Raw genomic sequence first — 13,500 nt, 5'->3', positions numbered from 1 at the left:
AGAGAGAGAGAGAGAGAGAGAATAAGGATCGAACGGGGATGCACGACGTGGCAAAAAGCTAATTGCACCGCCGTTCAGATTCACCCCACCCACCCCCTCTTTTCACCGAGTTACGGCTGGCTGGTGCATTCGATAATTAAAATCACTTTTTGGGGTTTGGAATTTGATCGAAGTAACGGTATGATTCCCGCCGAGACGCAAAACTTTTCGATCATTTCCTTTCGTTTCTTTTTTGTTCCCTCTCTCTCTCTCTCTCACTCTCTCTTCGTTTTTTTCTTTTTTCTTTCATTTTTTCGTTCGCATTCTTTTACCTCGTACATTTCTTACGTTTCATTTTCCTTTTAATTTTATTCGAAATACATTACTATCTAACACCCTCCCCCCCAGCAACCACGAGAGATAAATCCATTTCCCATTTACATATATTAGAGTATTTTAGGTGATAGAGTTTAAAGCGACTCCACCTAAGCGAAAGTAGGCGAATAGACGAAGTATAGGTAACGTCTCGTCGTATTCGCGCAACTACCTTCAATTACACTCGATATCGTTCCCGTTCGTTCTCTCTAGCGTGTTGCGACGCCCATCGACTTTGATTTGTCGTCACGCAAAGCCGATCGCTTCGTTTCGCTCGCTTACACGCCCGCAATTTCTTTGGAAAAGAGAGAAAACAGAGAGTGTTAGAGAGAAAGAGAAAGAGAGGTAACTAAATAGGGAGAGCACAAGAGAGAATGAGAGAATGAGAGAGAGAGAGAGAGAGAGAGAGAGAGAGAGAGAGAGAAAGCTTCATTTTGCTCGGCACGACGAGACGGTTCTCGCGAGTTAGTTGCTAGAGTGCATACTCGTGCGAACTATTACCCTTTCCCTACATTATTACTCCCTATCCAACACCTTTCGACACGCGCGTTTATCGATTGTAAAGCCGATATACTCGCTCGTCCGGAAGCGAGTCACCTCTATCATTTCTGACCTATCCTCTCTATAATATCTTTCATCTTCTTCCCTCTCTTTCTATCATCCTCTGATTTACCTAGACGATTTCTAAACTATTAGGAAACTACTAGCGGAAAGTTTTGTCCATTTTTGAATTGAAAGAAAATAAGAAAATTTTCAGACATTTAATAATATTTATTGTAAAATATTTGTTTTCCATCGTTATTTATGACTTCTTGCCTGCGTGATAGCAACTTTTAAATGCCATTTTTGTTAACCAGTTAACTGTGTCGATCATTTTGCAAAGTGCGCCCCAGTGTGTGTCGCGATAATCAAGCGATGACGGATATAGTCGTCAAACACAGAGTAAGTGACGCTGTTGAAATATTGGGTCAAAAAGAAAACTTTATTTTAGAAAATGAATGAATTTATAAGTAATATTTAAACAATGGATCAACGTAAAGCTATATTTACACATAATTAATGAAAAACTTAAAAAAAAAATCAAATATTTAACAAACAAACAAATTTTTTTTTTTGTTTTCTTTGGTTAGACATCCAGGACATCATCGCAAATGGAAAATCTAATATACTTTGTTTTTTTTGGTTATGTCACGTCAAGATTAAAATCGGGATAATCAAAGATCTAGTGTCCAAATCAAATTATCTATAATTTTCATTTGTTTATTTCATTTCGTCCTGACCCCTAAACATTCTAAACATATTAAAATTTACGAATATAATTTAGTTTTCGCCAGAATTACAAGAATTAAGTATGGACTACCTGAATCAATTGACAATGAGTTGTAGCGGTCTTCCCTCGTTACTTAAAATTCTTTTCCCATCAAAGGGCACTGGTATGACCATGGAATGGAGTTAGCTGACGAAAACTACCTACTACTTCTAGTAAACAAGATGAAATGTCGATGAACGCAATATTTATAGATCGTTGGATATTTGTCAACGGAATATGCCCCGTTATAAACTAAGTAAATATAATACTATATCCTTTCAGTGAAAATCTATCCTCAGGTCTCTTTATCGTTGGTCAACATGGTCAAGAATATTTCGTTGCAATAAATTCCTTTACTTGTTCCGACAAAGGACAGAATAAATTAAGTGCATACGTATTCCAAAGAATTAAATATAAAATCATTGTTTCTCAAACGAACAAAATAGTATTTATTATTACACGTAGAGTCCATCCATCCACATTCGTTGTTCATCATTCGTGTAAAGATGCACCCTCGGTAAGAGGAGAAAAACAAAAAGACAAAGTGTCAGTAGATTAGGTGAAAGTGCATCTTGGAAGCTTGAGCGATATCTAAGAAGGAAAATCGACGACACGAAAGCAACGAACGTGACCTTAGACGTAAAACGCTAGAGCGACAGGTGCACCATCGACGTTAATCGTTATTACACGTATAAGCTACCATAAGGGTTCTTGCTTGATCGTCTTTATCCCTACTTGCCTTTGCCTCTCGCCCTCCTACGCGTTTCATCGTCAGAACATGACTCGAATACCCTAAAGAAAATTCTCGTGTTAACTTTTCTAGAAAAATCTCGAAAGATACTTAAATCTCTCTCTCTCTCTCTTTTTCTTTCTTTTTTTTTTTAAAACATTTCTTAAGGAACAAGAAAAAAAGGAAATAAAATAAAAATACAAACAATACAATATTTCGTTCCATCGTTTCTTTCTTTATTTCTCGTCGACGAATTATAAGAATAATGTTTATATTTTCTTCCTTCGAACATTGTTTCAAATCGTTGCTAGAAGAGAAATATTACGTAAAGAATAATAATCACGGAAATGAAAATTTAAATTTAAATTGACCAAGGAAAAATCGGTTTAATCTTTTTATTATCTTTTTTCTTTTTCTTTTTTTTTTTAACCATTTCCTGAACCAAAAAGAAATAAAATAAAAATACAAACAATACAATATTTCGTTCCATCATGTCTTTCTTTATTTCTCATCGACGAATTATGAGAACAATGTTTATATTTTCTTCCTTCAAACATTATTTCAAATCGTTGCTAGAAGAGAAATACTATGTAAAGAACAATAATCGCGGAAAATATAATTGAAATTGAAATTTACTAAGGAAAAATCAATTGTTCATTCGGTTTAATCTTTTTATTTTTTGAGTTTTTGTTCATTCCACGACGACGAAACGAATTTTATTGTACCCTTACTCGATTTGACGTAATACTTATTAGTAAACCGATAAAATGAATTTTCTCATAGTGATATTATTTCGTTCACGAGCTTCCGCGATACTTTACTTTACTTTAAGAGAACGAACTAACGCCTTCCTCTTTGGAGGAAAGATCGATCGATCGTCTCGCATCTACCTGCAGGCGGATTAATTGCGGTAACGTGAGAAGCTAGCAATTTCGAAGCGTGGAACGAAATAAGGGTGGCTAAAGGAGAAAAAGAAAAAAAAAGAAAAAGAGAAAGGGGGAGAGAGAGTGAGAGATAGAAAAAGCAAAAAAATGTCGTGGAATTACTCGAGCCGTAGGAGGAAAAAAGGATCCAGTTACTAACGAGATCGTAGCCATTCTCGCGTTAACGAAAGAAGGAATAAGGAAATTGAACGATGACCGAGAAGTCGTGCGAGATGAGATAAAATGAAAGAGAATAGATTGATAGATAGATAGATAGAAGAAAAAAAAAAAAAAGACATGAATACATACTTTAGCATATATACCTATATACATGTATATATAAAATTCTATATCCGATGAATAGTCAAACGAACAAGGATCTCGAAAATCAGAGTGAGATATAGGAAGGGAGGGGAAAAAAAAAAGAAATGAAAGAGGGAGAAACAATGAGAAAGTCAGGGATGATTGAGTTCTATAGAAGAAGAAAATAGTAAGGGTGATGGTAGAAGAATAAAAGCGTACTGATTATCGAAACGATTCAAGAAGGATTCTCAACGTTGAACCTAACGTGTCTTCGATAGCTGCAATCAGATCGTATAGAATATAGATGAAATAAAAGAAAATAATAATAATAATAAAGAAAAAATCGGAAGTCGTGTTTAGGATAATAGTATATAAGTATTATAATTAAAACGAGAGTTATTTTGTTAATCGAGAGATAGATTCTCGTGATTTAATATTAGGTTGAACCAAAAGTTTACACACGTTTATCGTGTTGTTTTCATATACAGTGCAATTATTTGAAGTCAATATATATTACTTTAAATGCAAGTGTGCAATGTTAATTAAAAACGTACGAACTTTTTTTGAAAATTATCGTCTAACACTTTGATTGAAAATATTTGATTTGAAAATATAATAATATACAGCTAGGTAAAAGGAAAAAGACAAAGTAGTGTATGATAGTGCACGTGGGATACCACGATGATTTAATTGAGCATGCCACGCGTGGCTGTGTCCAATCAGCTAGCTGATCAGCGAGAAGCAGAACGAGTATACGTGCAGAGTAGTTAGGAAACGCGTATGTAGTCGGATGAGTAGTCACCTGGCGATACGACGTGCCGATCGCCAACGTCGTCGTCGTCGTATAATCCCAACGTCGTCCTGCAGCAGGCAGGCAGGCAGGCAGGCGCTTAGTTAATTGAAAATTAACCAACCGTTCGTCCATCTCTGCAGGACCTACAGCCTGTAATCACGAGCAGCCCACGTGCACGCTCTCTCGTTAACCCGATATGCTGCAAGCGTGGTACCAGCCGCGAAGCACCGTATTCGAGCTTGCAAACTCGCGTACGTACAACGCTTCTGTATATTATATCCATTCCCTCCCCCTCCTCTTCACCCTACACCGCCCACGCCCACGCCCCTTATCCCCACGTCTATCAGATTTTCGTAGAAGGAAGAAAGAAAGGGCAACGATTTCCCCGAATTAAAACATGAAAGAACACTTTTTTTTTCCTACCTTTCCCCGTCCAACCGGTACAATTTAGTTAGCTTTCATTCGTCTCCCTTCCGAGAAAGCCCATTAATCTGTATAGAAGTAGGTAAATGTATAGAAAACTTTGGCCCAGCCCCCTCCTTCGCCTCTCTGGCCGAACTATCAGTTAGAAAGGTAAATTGGAGGAAAGTTGGCAAACTGATTGTGGCGTTTCACCGATATTAGCGCAGAAACAATAACAAAGTTCGTATCTTTATATCTCAACTCGGCGAACCAACGTAGGAGGCTTTCCATAGCCCTTAGCTTTTACCTGGATAAGTACGATCCAAGAGAAACTCCGAAATTTCCTGAACCACCGAGTGGAAATCCGGCTCTCCGATGAAGTTACATATTTTCTCTCTCTTTCTTTTATTTTTCGAATAAAAAGTACGAGTATCCGAGATAATGGTCTAAAATTGCCGTACGATTTACTTCGTATTATTTTACATCAATGACGAATACGATCCATTCGAGAGAATAAATCTTTGAACAATGTTAGCTTTACACGTTTGCTCGAAGAACTAAAAAATAATCGAATTGAAATATATATATAAGTATATCGAGCTGCATACGCTGCTACCCATGGAGATCTAAAAACTGATTGCAAAGCGACAAATTCAATCAAGTCCACGGGGGTTTGGAGGTGGAGAGAAGGGGTAAATAAAAAATTTCAAGTTATTCGCAACGCGTTAACGATAGACACAACGGAGAAACTAAATTAGTCGTTCTTTCATAATACTCATAAAAAAAGTTCCACTCGAAAGTTTAACGCGGTATTTTACATCTCCGGTTACTGGACTAACACAATAAAAAGTTTTTCGTCTCCCGCTCGAATATAACTCCAATTCGTATCTCACGATGTATTTTACCGTGGAATCGCGATCCGGCATTCGTGCGAATAAACGAATGGAATACGCCCGGAGATACGAAGGTTGAAAATATCTTTTCCGAAATGTACGTGAACGAACCAGTCTTCTCCATAACTTATATCCACTCGTATTCTCCTGTTTCTTCGTTCCCAGAACCTCGGTAGGGAAAAAGAGAGAGAGAGAGAGAGAGAGAGATAAGTAGAATATCAAAATATGATATAGTAAAATATAATACACCACTTTACCATACCTTCAGATTCCCACAATTATTATTACATCGAATAATATTTGCAATGTAGGAAAGAAAGAAAATATGATCGATGATAAAAGTTTGTATGGTAAAGAGTAAAAACGATAAACGTTTCATTGACGATAGTAGGTAAGAGGGCGATAAGGATCGTGGGAAAATAAAGTAGAGATTCTTTGATGAGAAAGGGTTGGAACGAAAAAAAAAAAAAAAAGTAGAGGTCAGATGAAGCAAGACCGAAATTACCTCGACCAGATTTATTCACTTCCCGCTCCTGTACTTCCTTCTTTTCACTCTTTCCACCCTTTACCTTCTCATCTTTGTATACACATACACATATATATATGTATATATATCTCATATCTCCGAGTTCATACATATAACCCTTTTCCTCTAACGCTCGAGTTCCTAACAGAAGAGCGACACGACCAACAGAGAGTATCATTGCTACACATCGTCTCTGGCAACTGCGCTCACGGTGAAATTAGTTTTCAGGATTATTTCGCAACGGGAGTCCTTAACGATACTCCCCTTTTCCCCGTTAACCTCTCACCTAACCTCTATAACCACTATCTCTTCATCTCCAACGCGTGTCCATGAGTTTCCATAACCCTTTCGGTAGGAGATCCCGTATTTGAAAAAACTTCCATTTTTACTCCGAAAGAATCTCTCGATAAAAGGGTTCGTGAGTGAATATAATACCTCGAAGTATTATATCTTAAAAACTCGTAACTCGTCTTTTGTTTATTTCATTTGACGAGACATTCATTGATTATATTTCTTCGTCGATTAAAATCATACGAAACGTCATTGATCGTTATTATGGAAAAGGATAAATCGTTAAGCGAAAAGGAAACCGATGGTGATTACGATTACGGTGATGAATTTTTTTATGACGAAGATACGGATAATGACGAACTTAAAAAGGAAGAGGATACGGAGGAAGAGAAAGAAGAAGAAGAAGAAGGAAAAGATAAGAGAGAAAAATATTTAGAGGAAGACATTGAGGAAGAAAAAGAACATGATGGTAGATATTCGATATTTTTCTTAATAATATTGCTTTACCGTCGTCTCTTATTTGAATCTCTTTTACGAAATTCAGATAAGGATTGGGAAAAGGAAGCGAAAAAAAAAATCCGTATAGACCTCGTAGATCCTCTTGTCGAACGAAGAAAAACCATATACGAATTAGATTCCTACGAAGCCAGTGGTCCTTCCGTTTATGATATCTTGCAACTTGGTAAAATAGACGATGAAACCCAATTACCACCATCACCACAATTATCACGGGAAATCCGTTACTCTGTTTCTATGGTTGAATATATATATATACATATACATCCTTTAAAAAACGAGACAAAACGCGTATATCATCTTCCATTTAGAATTGAAATGTTATTTGAAATGAACATTTAGGGTACTGCCGGTGTAGCAAGAATCAATCTATCTTCTTTAACTCAAAAAATTCTTGGTTGCGTCATCGACGAGAACGTAACCACGGAATATCCATGGGTATGGGTGAAGAAGGAGATCATTGAGGACAACCTCGATCTTCACTCCGAGAGCAGTGAGTTCTTACCGATGAAGAACGAGATCCTTGAGTATCCTGAAGAGAGAATGCTGATCGGTTACGCCCCTTCCGTCACTGAGGAGGGCCAATTTTACATTTGCCTTAGCACCGAGGCAAAGGGAGCCGTATTGCAGCAAATTCAAATGCAGAGACGGGAGCATGAGATTCACGTGAGGAGCGCCGTTTACAAGCACCCAGCCAAGTGGAAGGATTTGGGAAGCGGCAAGGAGGTCGATGAGAACGTTGTCAAGAATCAAAGGCCACAACTCGAGATCAAGGTACACGTATAGTAGGTTCCACCACGTAAGACCCATATGTTTTTTTCCCCCGTTTATGGATTCCTTTTTTCGAATTTAACAATCCATTCATTCCACATCGTATGTATGCGTTTAAATGCTCGTTGAGAAAGATAGAGAAAAAGAGAAAGAGGAAGACAGAGAGAGAGAGAGAGAGAGAGAGATTATTGTTAAGTGGATTGTATTAACGTACGATAAACAGGTCGTATCTACGGCGAATTTGCTCAACGTGCCAATGAATCTGGTAGACAGGAGTGCGGACGATCAAAGGGACGGATACATCGACTTGCTGCCATATCGGCAGACATTCGAGAACGTGTCACGAAACACGATAAGCAGGTCCACGCAAGTGACGCCCGGCACCAAGGACAACGAAGCTCAGACCGCGCCTTCAATACCCGCAAATTCCTGGTTTCAATACCGATACGAGTATAAACCGATCGATATATCCGCCTTTACGGAAGAAGATACTGACAATCTCACGAGATTTCTACGACGTAATACTGACACCATGTGCGATCAGGTCTCTATCTACACTTAACACGCAAGATTAATTATCCTTTCTAATTATCTCTAAGTGTCATTTTTATTTCTTTTTTTTATATATTTTTTCTATTAAAAGTATCGATCACAAAATAGGTGCAAATGAACGCGACTTGGGATATTTACGCGGATGATTATAAAAATCTGGTGTATCATGAAAGAGATACTAAAGCACCGATACCAGTAGGATACAAAGAACACCAAAGTTTTTATGACGGGAAACTTACAAAACAAAAAGTCATTAATGATTTATCCTGGCATCCTTTGTGGACTGGTATTGCTTGCGCTACTTATACTCATCATTCCAAAGCTGAACACTTTGTAGGTCAACGAGCATACGACGAGGTATATAATTAACAATTTTATTAAATAACAGATTTAGAAGAGCCTAGAGTGATTGTTCATATGTTAAATACAATTCATTAAAATAGATAAAATGAAAGAAAAATCTTCTGATTAAAATTATACGATTAAATATGATCAAAGTCCGTTTATTACTTGATAGGTCCTCAGAGATTCCAAAGGTGACAATTTAGCATTAATATGGTCGTTCAATGATTGTTTGTCTCCAAAGTTGATCCTAGAATGCCCAAGGGAGATCACAGCGATCTCTATTTGTCCTTTGAATAGTAACGTCATCATTGGTGGTTGCGTTAACGGTCAAGTAAGTATTATGTTTGAATCGACGAGTATCAATGTAAGAGAATTTATTTGTTACGAGAGCCATACGCGAAGATACCAATAGCAAACACTTTATGGTATTTCCGTTGCATCGTTCAGATCGCCATTTGGTCCATACCGGGTAGAATCGAAAACGTAGAGGCGGTAACAGTGCACACTTCCGCCCAAGTGAGATATAGAATTGCTATGCGGAGTCTGATGAGGTGGATGCGAGAAACCGTTGGATCCTCGGTCGTAAGACCGGTGGCGATGTCCTCGTTGCAACACAGCCAGAAGGGTGCCATAACCCAAATAGCTTGGATACCACCTTACCACAAGGTCGAGAAGAACGGTAGAATCCAATCTCTAGCTGCCGGTACGACGCTCGAGGATCTCCCATGGCAATTCGTTACCAGTAGTATGGACGGTACTATTGCCTTTTGGGATCTCAAGTTAGTTCCCAAAACGTTTATGTCTTTCGGATTATCACGGTTAACACGTATCAAGACAAAAGACAAGTAAAATAAGCCATATGGTATGATTTTCTTTAGAAAAACGATTAGAAAGCAATCATGATTTTCGATCGATGAATTCTATATCCTCCGGTAGTCGTTCTCCTTCTTGTTTTCTTAGGAACAGAACGATGCTTCTTTGATTAAAGCTGTGTAGCATTCTACTACTCCCCCTCCCCACCCACCGCTCGTCTTCCTATCTCGTTTAAAGTCTTTCATCCTTCCGACTGACTACGTCAGCGCCATGCGAACTCATTAAAGAGCCGCAGGGTCAACTCGTCGTTGGATAACGTGAGCTACGACCTGAGCTGCCAATTGATAACCACCACCGAGAATTACAGCAACCGTCTGCCGGGAGCGAAGTTAGTGACTTTGAATGTTCGTCCACGCCCCCTGAGAAACTTGTCGCGAGCTAAACGGCCAAGAGAAACGTCTGCAACCTCTGGCCGATCCTAGTCGGCCATTCTCCGCGATCACCCACCACTTTCCTCCATCTTCGCTTCTCATCCCTCTTCTAGAAACTCTCGAGTCTGGCGAACTCTAATGGCCCTACCAACAACTCCTCCGTTCGTCCCATCCAACATTCTCATGCGCTCTCACCAACATTGCGTATAGTCGAAAATTGATGGATAGGTTCTCCTTTCTAATCATCGATCGCTCCTAGAGCGATTCGATATCGAATTCCTTTATCTACTACCAATTGAATCCTAACCTTCTACATACACGGCTCTAATTAAAACGCAATCTGTTCTAAGGGAAAACTCAACGAAGAAGGAAACTACGTTGAAAGAGAAACAAAAACAAGGAACGTTACCTTACGCACTGCTCGAATCAACTTCACCTTTTGAAAAGTTCAATCGCATTTGGAAACCATATTACATGCTTTTCATTCATTATCCAAACGAGAATCGCCGTCCAGTGTTGAGCACTTTCACCATGCATTCTTCGAAATTAAATAAACAACTCGACGAACCGTTTCCGATTATAAAAACGGATATTACAATGCGAAGATATTATAAACTGATTAAAGAAAAACCCGATTACAATATGAAACCAGAAATCTTAATTGGCACGATCGAAGGTATATCAATTCTTGTCGTCATTTCATTAGGATAATATTATCAATATAATGACGTAATATCCGAAATCCGTGTAGGATATGTCGGACTTGTTACTTGGGAGGGTTTCAAAATCGATACCAATTTGACGGGTAACCACGAAGAATGCAAATGGAAGTGGATGAAGCGTATACATGATGGACCGGTTACGCATATGGCAAGATCGGAGTATCACGAAAAAATAGTTGCCACCGTGGGCGGACACATTTTTGCTATTTGGAGGGAGGATTATGAAGAGCCGATTATTTGGAAAAAATCGAACCTGAGGTAAGCGAGAAAAAATCCAATATCCTCGCTTTTTACTTCACCTACTCAAACCTCTCCATTCTCGTTCGTTATCGCGTTCGTTATCACATTCATTATCGCATGGATGGGTTAGCTTGACTAAATATAGACACATAGTATGTATATTAGGATAGGAGGAAAGAAGATTTAGGTCATTGATCGATTAGGGACAGATTACTTGTCTAGGAGAAACGTCGATATAAAATCGAGAAGGGACGATAGGAATATAATATATCGCATACGCGTATATAAAACATACATGCGTGCCATAATGGGCTGCGTTTCATCCGTAGTAAAAATAACGAGTAGCTCGTACGATAAATTGCTGCAATGTACAGCATGTAATTGCCGCGGTAGCGTTTCGTATTGCTACGCAAGCACCTCGCTCGTTTTGGATGCATCGCTTGTATGTAGTTTTCCCTAGTAGAGAAACCGAACTTTCGGTATGATCTGCATGACAATACAGCCATAACTTACGGTTATAACACGAGCACCAACGCCGCTTCGTTAATGAAAGCTATTTTCGATACAACCCGCAACCCTCCTCCTATTTCCCTACCTTTCGACGTCGTTACGTATATGTGTAGAATACACGCGCCGTTTGGTCCAAGATCCCTTCATCGCCCGAAGCTCCGTTGGCTCTTGTTACACACGCGAAATACGAGAATTCCAAGCGACGTTATGTTTATGATATAAAACTAAAGTTCCTTCTAAATCCTCCCCGCGCCTCCCGACGCACTATGAAACTACTTCGCATAACTTACACTCCGAAATCTAAAGTTTACTTTTTGTCTAGTTACACGGGTTGCACCTGGGGCAACTTCCGACCGACGATTCTAGTTTTGGTACGAATAGACGGTACCATAGAAATTTGGGATTTCATCGTTAAGGGACAAGAACCGATTATTACGCAAAGCGTGTCCGGTCGAATAATTACGGGTATTTATACGCATGAGTTGCCATTAGATCCGCAATGTGTTGGAATATGCGACTTTAATGGTACTCTAAGAATATTTACCGCCCCCCCGACATTACTGAGATTCGACGTTAGCGACATTACTTGGATGCAAAATTATGCCGATCAGCAAGTCGATAGAGTATACCTTCAACTACTTATCTTTCATTATCGATTTCCATTTCGATACAAAGCTAATATAAACGTTCAATTTATTTTATCCGAGCAGATAGCTAAATTTAAAGATTGGCAAGACGCTTGGAACGAAAGGAACTTTGAAAGAATCGATAAAAAAAAAAAATTAGAAGAAAGGGAAGCCGAGGAGAAGCGTATAGAAACGGAAAGAAAGCTTCGAGAAGAAATGGACGAGATATTGAGAAAAGCTGAGGAGGAAGAGAGAAGAAAAAGAAAAGTATACGATATATACATATCTATTGAGCGTTTCTTTAAAAGAAACAGAAGATTGAAATCAATATTATGATCGAGTTTATTAGTCACTATTGATCTTTCTTCTTCTCGAAGAATCATTTCATTTTAGTTGGATAGATACTTTGATATTCGATCGACTAAAATAATATCTCGATTGGAATATTTTAGATAAGGAAACCTTGGCAATTTATAGAAGACGCTAAAGAACATTGGCATGAGATGGAAATGAAACGTATGCAAATAACTATCCTCGAAAAGAAAGGCCTCAGGAGAGACGTTCTTGAAAGACAACGAGCACCAGTTTTAAAATTACGCCAAGAGACCCAGAAAAAGGAAAGACAAATTCGCGAGATCCTGCAACAACGCGACCAAATTTTCCAAGAGACCGTAACTTATCTATTTCCGGAAAAAGAAATCGATCATCATAAGTATACTCTAGATCAAAAGGACATATCCTTGCCTTATATCAAACCGATACCATACGAAGATAAAATATCAACGAGGGAGGACATCGAGGAATCTTTGCTTGAAAAAGAGGTGAAAATCAAATGAATCCGTTGTGAGAAACAATTTTATTAAGTATTTTCTTTTTCTTTTTCTATTTTTTTTTTTCTTTCCATTTAAAAGCAAAATAATTTTAAACGGAAAATAATTTCGATGCAAAATCGATACGTGATTTTAAAATCACGCGAAAGCATAGAAATATGATTAATCGTACGAATAATTAAAAAGATCATTTATCTTTCACAAAATTCGACTCATTGAAAAATATAAAATTACTCATATGGCAGGCACAACAAATAATTGAGGAATTTCGGGAAGTTCAAGAAGAAGCTTTGGAAAAATTGCTGTATCAACGATCCGACCACGTGTTTGATTGGCCAACCGTTTTAATGGAAGCGAAACAACGAAGATACAATATGAATATAATGTTGTTGAATAAAAATAGCTGCTAAATGATAACGCAACGTGAACTGATGCAATTGTTCTCTCATCCAGAGAGAAGATTAAAAAGTTCATTAGAAACCGCTTGAAACATGAAGTAGGTCGGAACTCGTAAAATATAACCAAGCACGCTATTTCTTACAAATGTACATATATATGAATTCTAACTAATTTATATCGCGTACGTAGCACTAAAAAAAAAAAAAAAAAAAAAAAAAAAA

The 13,500-nt window shown here is 38.1% G+C and overlaps 1 protein-coding gene across 1 annotated transcript in view; it reads left to right on the top strand.

Moving 5' to 3' along the window:
* LOC106793880 (WD repeat-containing protein 63-like) overlaps positions 1–13,290 on the top strand; it is a 33,045-nt gene extending 19,755 nt beyond the window's left edge. Inside the window, exons 2-13 of the mRNA XM_014761158.1 lie at positions 1,679–1,787; positions 7,069–7,280; positions 7,383–7,814; positions 8,035–8,355; positions 8,472–8,720; positions 8,881–9,039; positions 9,156–9,502; positions 10,303–10,628; positions 10,704–10,932; positions 11,747–12,047; positions 12,503–12,871; positions 13,126–13,290. Of these exons, the coding sequence (XP_014616644.1) occupies positions 1,679–1,787; positions 7,069–7,280; positions 7,383–7,814; positions 8,035–8,355; positions 8,472–8,720; positions 8,881–9,039; positions 9,156–9,502; positions 10,303–10,628; positions 10,704–10,932; positions 11,747–12,047; positions 12,503–12,871; positions 13,126–13,290 (3,219 nt within the window). The remainder of the gene's footprint in view (positions 1–1,678; positions 1,788–7,068; positions 7,281–7,382; positions 7,815–8,034; positions 8,356–8,471; positions 8,721–8,880; positions 9,040–9,155; positions 9,503–10,302; positions 10,629–10,703; positions 10,933–11,746; positions 12,048–12,502; positions 12,872–13,125) is intronic.
* Positions 13,291–13,500: the final 210 nt, after the last annotated feature.

The sequence above is a fragment of the Polistes canadensis genome, unplaced genomic scaffold (genome assembly GCF_001313835.1).
Source record: "Polistes canadensis isolate GaletaPanama2010 unplaced genomic scaffold, ASM131383v1 scaffold_20, whole genome shotgun sequence".
In the NCBI taxonomy this organism is placed as follows: domain Eukaryota; kingdom Metazoa; phylum Arthropoda; class Insecta; order Hymenoptera; family Vespidae; genus Polistes; species Polistes canadensis.
Note: the sequence above shows the minus strand (reverse complement) of the source record. Positions and strands in the feature narration are given on the sequence as shown.